This window comes from Benincasa hispida, unplaced genomic scaffold (assembly GCF_009727055.1).
Source record: "Benincasa hispida cultivar B227 unplaced genomic scaffold, ASM972705v1 Contig179, whole genome shotgun sequence".
Taxonomy (NCBI): domain Eukaryota; kingdom Viridiplantae; phylum Streptophyta; class Magnoliopsida; order Cucurbitales; family Cucurbitaceae; genus Benincasa; species Benincasa hispida.
Genome location: NW_024064356.1, coordinates 756,537 through 763,986, shown reverse-complemented (window position 1 = coordinate 763,986; position 7,450 = coordinate 756,537). Strand labels below are relative to the sequence as shown.

Sequence of the window (7,450 nt, the reverse complement as noted above, 5' to 3'; positions counted from 1 at the left end):
TTGCAAATGGTAGAAAATAAATTTAAAAAAAAAACCTATTTTTAACCAAGAATAGTTGTAAATAGATAAAATTATTGATTTAGTTCAACATTTTTTTCAATTACATGCTAATATTTAAAATCTTAATTTAATTTTGAATTATAGATGATATAATGTCCTATTTATTTATACTAAGGCTTTATTATAAAATAAAATTCATATTTTTTTATGAAAGATGTGAAGGATGGAAAAAAATTGCCTGAATTTTTCTAGGTGATAAGAATAAGAAATAAATCTTAGAAAAATTTAATGGTCGCAACTATTATAATTATTAATTTTAACTAAGTTAACCATTGATTACGTCATATATAAATATATTCAATGATATTATCTTTTGACATAATAAATAATGAAAATAAAGAAAGAATGTTCATTTTATTGCAATATGACATGTATTTTAGTGGTATGTTTTAAAAAAAAAAATTAGAATTTTTACAATTTTTAAAAGAATACGTTGAAAAGAATCTATTATGTTTTACAAATTGAAAAAAAATAGAATTTTTTACAGTTTTAATAATAAAAGGGTTAAGAAAATAGGTGTATAATTGAAAATTAATCAACAATATCAAAGCAAAAAAAGCAAAAAAAAAAAAAGAAAAAAAAAAAAGAAACTTCAAAGTTTGAGGATCAAAATGGTAGTTTAACATAATTTCTATTTTGTCATTCGTTGTAACTAATCAAGTCAAAGTGTTATATTTGTTTCGTTTCTTTTGGTAAAGGTGTGATATAGATCATAGATGTCATATCTAATGATAAAAATATGTTTAAATTACAGTTATGAGATAATTTGTCCTATTACAATTATTTAGGTTAAAGTAATATAGACCATCACAATCTATATTAGAGATATATTTGAACGAAAATCATGACTCAAATATATCCATATTCGAAGCTAATGCTTCCATTTTTTAAACAAGTATAGCCACAAAATTATGATTAAAATGGTCACATTACTATAGGTTTATTCAAAAGAAAAAGGGTGATTAGGAAAGGCATTCCTTTTGTAAAAAATAATGCTTGGAATATTTTTATACACAAATATAGTTCTTGAAATTGGTAGCAAAATGGAGCTTTCTTTTAGTGATATGAAATTTGAATCCATTTGTTTCTCCAAAATCATCATCTCTTCATTGTGAGACATTAAATTTTTATGCTAAGATGAAAAGAAATCTAGAAATGAGAAGAAGAAAGAGCTTCCAAAAATTAACACAAACAAAAGAAAAGACAAATCATTTGGGTGAGTTCTGGTTGAATCTCCAATGGCTAAATCTGCCAGCCATGAATTTTCAGGCAACGACGTTGTCTGTTCCACCGCCCCGGCGGTTGTCGTCCCTGTTCCCGTCGCGGTCCTTGGCGATGAATCTGTTGATGATTTTAAGCTGTAAAATGAATCAATAGTTAAATTTTATGTAAATTCCAAGTGAACGAAATGGTTAGAATCATTTTACTACTCAAAATTCCTAATACTTTTTCAATGACCTTCCTCTTTTAAAAGGTCAATTTTATTTTCTTAACTTTTAAAAAAATTAAATTAATCCAGATTATTGTCAATTACCATCTTAAAGGTTTAAAATTTATTCTCTATCCCATAATTAATTGTTAAAAATGATTTTTTAGAAAAAAAAATGGAGAGAGTATTAATATTGTGATACTTTCTTTTAAAATTTTAAAAAATATGGGAGCGACCAATTGATGTTCAAGTTGATTATATATACTATTTTCATCCATTCTTAATAGCGACATTTAAAAAAAGTATGACCAATGAAATAAAAGAAAACATATCACATGTCTAATTACAAGTGAAAAGAATACATATTCTCTGAGGTTTAGAATCTTTTTGCAAAATGGTCCAAATGAATCTTTGTTTAAAGTTGTGAGATTAAAATAAATAAAAACTATATATATATATAGAAAGTAAAAAGTAGTTTGAGTAAACGGGAAAAAAAAAGAAAAAAGAAAAGAAAGAGGGAAAAAAACTTATGCCCCGTTTGCCAATTAAACAATTGAACTCTTATCAAATTTTAAAATAAAAATATGTCTTTAAAAACTATTTGTTTAGCTTTCAAAATATTAATAAAATAAATAGATAAGAAAATGTAGAAACTTGCAAATAGAATTATAGGTTTAAATACTACTTTGGTTCTTATACTTTTAGTTTTTATTTATTTTGGTCTTTACACTTTCAAATTGTTCATTTTGGTTCTCACACTTTCAATTTTTGTTCATTTTGATTCCTATACTTTAAAAATATTCATTTTAATCATTGTACTTTCAACTTTGTTTCATTTTGGTCCTTATTTTTAAAAAGTTGTCATTTTGCTCCCTTTATTTTTACTTTTAAATGATAAAAATGTCATTTTTTTAAAGTTTAAGAACTAAAATGAACAAGTTAAAAATATTAAAATGAACATTTTTAAAATATATGGACCAAAATGAACCAAAGTTAAAAGTATAAATACTAAAATAATATTTTTTAAAGTAGAATGATTAAAATGAACAAAAAAAAACCAAAAGTAAAAGGAGCAAATTAGTATAAACCCAAATTTAAATAAATAAATAAATATCCAAAATTGAGCTGATTTGAAAAATGGGTTCATCTCCTGTACCTTGGAGACGAAGGGCAAAATGTGACGGTATAATCGGCGCCGGAGCAAGTGAAAGTGCTGGTAGCGTCGTCGTAGGCGTAGCTATACGATCGTGGACAAGCTGATTTGAATATCTCCGAGTACTTCGTTGGCTTACAGGTCGCCGGTGAACCATACGCGCCACTACAGCAATATTCCGGCGTCCCAAACTTCTCACACGCGCTTCTACACGCGCCACCGTTCTCCGCCTTAAGCTCCGCTGGACACTGCCGGTTCAAGTCCGTTACACACCCGGTCGACCCACAGGCGCCTGTTCCACCGGTCCCCTCAACGATCATCGGCAAATTGTACCCGTCGACGAGGCTGACATCGTAGAAATCCGGCGATGATGCGCCGGACCCAAGAGTGAACTCCGCCAGAGTCGCTGGCGGTGCGGCTCCGGCGCCGTTGCACTCAATTTCGCCGGACCCACAATCCCCGGTAGTACAGGCACCTCGGCCAGCGCCATCAAAGCTGCAGCCGGTTCGGCCCCAGAAGCGACCGGACCAGCCGGCCGGCGCTTGAAAAGACTTTGAACTTCCCTTTCGAAGCTCGAAACCAGTGGTTTCGAACTTCAAGCTGCCGGCGCCGGAGAGAATTCCCGGCCAAACTGTAAAATCGCACTTATTGACAAATGTAAATTTAGCTCCAAAAGCCCCTAAAATCAGAAATTGAAATGGATATTACTAAAAACATGAACAATCAAAACCCAAAAGCTCAAAAAAGCAACAGAGAATTGAAATTCAAATTACCATGGAAAATTAAGAGAACAGAGAAGACCAAGAAAATGGAACAAGAAACAGATTGATTCCCAAACAAGTCCATAAGAAATGAAAAAACTTTTCAATTATTTTTTGTTTTTCACTCAACACTTCTGATTTTATCCCTTATTTTCTCAGTAATGTGGGATTTTGGTGATGAAAATGGAAGTGGGTATTGGGATTGGAACTTGTTTGTTGTGGGGACTCTGTTTTTGTGTCCGGTGGGAGAGAGTTCTGATAATGGATATGAAAATGAGTATATATAAAGAGAATTGGGGGGAGAAGAATTGATGTAGAAAAGGGAAAGGGGAAAGTTGAAACTAAAAAAAAAAAAAAGGAAAGGAAAAAAATGGTAGTGTTAAAGAAATTAGTGAAAAAAAAAAAAGGAAAATAGTTTCTATTTTATGGATAAATAACTCGTTAGGATTTTTACCCGTCTATTTTAGATTCTAAACTTTAAAAATATAATAATTCAATTTTTTATTTTATCAAAATTTTAAAATCTATAAATTTTACTTTTAAAGAAAAAAAAGAAGTCTTAACTTTTAAATTTCCTTTAATAAGTCATTTTTTAGTTTATATCCAATAATATTCTAACATTTTTCTAAATTTACAAACATGTTAAACACTAAATTGAAACTTTAAAATCTTCTTACACTTAAAATTCAATTTTAAATTTAATAGAGCGATTAATTTTAATTTTTTATAATAGATTAAGGATCACTAAAATTTGAAACATGTACCTATTAGATATTTTTAAAGTTTAAATACCTATTCGATAAAATTGAAAATTAAAAAAAAAATTAGTTAGACATAGATAAATTATAAAAGTTTAAGTACTTATTAAATATTTATAAAATTTATTCCTTACAAAATTAAATTTTGAAAATTTTTTATTAGATACCTCTCAAACTTTAAAATTGATTTAAAAAGTTTAGTGGCTAAATTTTTATTGAAACTTCTCTTTTTTGTAATCTATCTTTAACATTCCATCAATGGATGGTGGGTGACTTGTTTTTTGTGGTTTGAAATGATGGAAAGAGGAGAAGATATCCCTCCTATTGTTTCATTTCATTATTGCTAAGTGAAAATGATGGAGCTTTGTTTGGTATCTTATTCCAAAATAATGGAATCCAATGAATTTTAGTAAATTTCTTTTTAGTTGGTCTATATTTTAGAACATTATTGGATTGTATTGGAAGTTTGCAACTTAAAAAAGTGAAAGTTTGAAAAATAACGTTTTTCATATGTTAAGATGCTTTAATAAAAATTAGTGAAAATATGGAATATATTTTTAATCTTGTAAGTTCAACAATTAAAAGAGAAAAAGATTGAACAACCAACCTTTTAGATAATAATTGGTATATTTAATATGTAACACGTGTAATTAATATTTTTTAATTTTATGATGATTTAATTTAGAATTTTTGCTAAATTATACCAGATATGTTTCAATTATATATGTACATAGTAGGGTGTTAATTCTAACTTTTTCATGCTTTAAAATTTTTAATTTTACCTCTAGTCTTTCAATATGTTACCAAAACTTATCTATTCTTTAACATCTAGCTTAGCTTAGGTGATTATTGGTATTTTTAAAACACCCACGTGGCATAATTAGGACAAAATAAATTATTTTGAAATGTTTGTGAAGTTTATGTAATTGATTTCAATTTTTGCCCTAACATTTTCAAAGTTTCAATATTACTCCCAATCTTGTATTTTTCTTGGGCATTTTAACCAAGATTTCTAATGAGGGTTTTTCTTAAATATATTTAAAAATTGTGACCAAAATTGAAACTTTTTAAAATGTTTAAGGTAAAATTGTAACTTATCAATAACTTAGCTTTTAGCTTAAATACTCATCTCTCCTTAAAGTCTTAAGATTTCACGAAGTTAGATGATTCATGAGATGGAGTTGCTATAGTTCGAGATTCAACTGAAAAACATGTTATGCTCATGAAAAAAAGATACCAAATTTTATAGGATTTTTTTTAGCTCATCCACGCTCTGTAACTTTAAAGAAGATCATCTCTTTACATTTTCAAGCAAAACTTATATCTTTGAATGTAGAAATTGACTCACATATATCTTTTGAAAACTTTTGATTCGTTAGAATCAGTTTGAAAATGATATGCAATCCTACATAGATAGTTTAAGTAGTTTTCTATTCACTCCAAAAAATTGCAACTCTATATGGTGGTTCACGACCTTACTAGTCATGTTCGAAAAACCCATTATTAGACAATTTGGATGGAAGAATTTCCTCTTTAGACCTTAAAAAAAATCAATTTTAATAAAAAAGAGTTAGTTAAATTTTTCAATCTAGTAGAAGTGGTTGAATATGTATTTAACATTAAAAATGTCACCTATAACAAATATTTCTTTTTTTTCTTTTTTAATTCAGATGCTAGAATTTGTCCCTTTTTAACATATTGTTGTTTATTTTATTTTGAAATTAAGTTGTTTATTATTAAATTTTAGAATAATAATGCATCTACAACGCGTTAGTGAAATCACAATTGATCAGATTGCAACACCCTACCTAATAAGATGAGTATATAATGGATAAGCTTAAAGAGAATTATAAATATATAATAAATACACAGTTTAAGTTTAAATTTAATTTCCTTGGAATTTATTTAAGAAGAATTTTAACTTTTACTCTCCTCTCTCTTTTTATCCTTAAAATTAGTATCTTGTTGTTTTTTCTAATATATATATAATTTTTTGGATTTTTTTTAAATATAGAAAAATAACCAAAATATTTACAAGATAGAGCAAAATTTTAGAGCTATCAATGATAGAAATCTATCATGTCTATCATTTATAGTTCTAAAAATATTGCTATATTTTGTAAATATTTTTAACAGTTTTATTCTTTGAAACAATTTCTCTAATTTCTTCGTATTATTGCATTCATGTTCTCCAAAATAATTTCTTTGAGCTTTTTTTTAATTGGACAACAATTTTATACATTCTCAATTTTTGGATTTTTCTATTGGGTGAGAAAAAGAAAAATAATTTTAACTAAAACTTAGAAAATACCAATTAGAATGATTAAGAAGATAAGATGATGTCAATAATTATAATAGAAGCAATAATGATGACAATGAGGAACAAAATACTGTGGCATTTCAACCCCACAAATTGGAAGATAACAGAAATTCTTGGAAAAATATAAATTAAAAAAGGAAAAAAAAAAACTCTAAATTAGGTCATTAGAACACCGACGTGGCAGTATGTAATTGGCCCGTAATGAACTACCGTTATCCACGTTTCTACTACGATGAGTAATGTCACTTTCCAACATGCCAGATTCTCCCCCAAACAACACTTGCACCATTTAATAATAAATCAACAATTAATTATTTTGTTCATTATTTTTATAAAGGGTAATTACAATTGGTAACACTTTTTGGATTAATAAGTAAGTATATAACAATATTTTAAAAAATTATAAATATAGAAAAATCTGTATAGACTATCAACGATATAGTTAGATTTCGAGAATTGAATCTAAATTTATTATGTTATATACGTAAATTCTATAAAAAGATAGAAGAGTTCTTTTTTAGTACAACAACTGTAAGTATGGGACATCGAACCTCTAATCTTTAAAGAGGAATATCATGTCAATTAGTATAAATGATAACTTTAGCCTAGTATATTAGTTAACTCTAAATTATACTTACTTTGACATTGTATGAATAATTAATTAATGTGTATATGCAAACAAACAACTTTTGAATTATAGTAATTGTGACGTTGCCCGATAAATATTTAGATACAGGTTAGTTATTTATGTTAGCTTTGGTTGGTACATAAACTAGTAGGTAGTTTTTGGACTTTTAAAGAAAGGTTATTTTGATATTTTCATTTTGATTTTCATCTCATTTCGTAATGACCCGATCATTTGAGTACTTTGACATGAATTATTACTCTTACCTACTCATTTTTATTCAAAACTTTTTGACCGATATATCACAAGTTCAATGACACAAGAAAGATTATTTCAAACAAAAA

The 7,450-nt window shown here is 27.4% G+C and overlaps 1 protein-coding gene across 2 annotated transcripts; it reads right to left on the bottom strand.

The window, feature by feature from the left end:
• Positions 1-1,082: 1,082 nt before the first annotated feature.
• On the bottom strand, positions 1,083-3,670 carry LOC120069029 (thaumatin-like protein 1). 2 transcript variants are annotated; one of them, XM_039020687.1, is made up of 3 exons: positions 3,416-3,670; positions 2,646-3,321; positions 1,083-1,418 (listed from the first exon to the last, which is right to left on the bottom strand). In XM_039020687.1, exons 1-3 carry the CDS (start codon positions 3,486-3,488, stop codon positions 1,193-1,195), a joined length of 975 nt encoding a protein of 324 aa, XP_038876615.1. In that variant the 5' UTR covers positions 3,489-3,670; the 3' UTR covers positions 1,083-1,192. The 2 variants fall into 2 exon arrangements, with proteins under 2 accessions (XP_038876615.1, XP_038876616.1); XM_039020688.1 differs by having other exon boundaries at positions 1,183-1,401.
• Positions 3,671-7,450: the final 3,780 nt, after the last annotated feature.

Bases quoted from the DNA above. Each gene is read 5' to 3' on its own strand.
- LOC120069029 (XM_039020687.1), bottom strand. From the start codon at position 3,488: ATGGACTTGTTTGGGAATCAATCTGTTTCTTGTTCCATTTTCTTGGTC. The intron at 3,322-3,415 runs GTAATTTGAATT...TTCTGATTTTAG, and splicing joins TGTTCTCTTAATTTTCCATG to GGGCTTTTGGAGCTAAATTT. The intron at 1,419-2,645 runs GTACAGGAGATG...TTCATTTTACAG, and splicing joins TTTTGCCCTTCGTCTCCAAG to CTTAAAATCATCAACAGATT.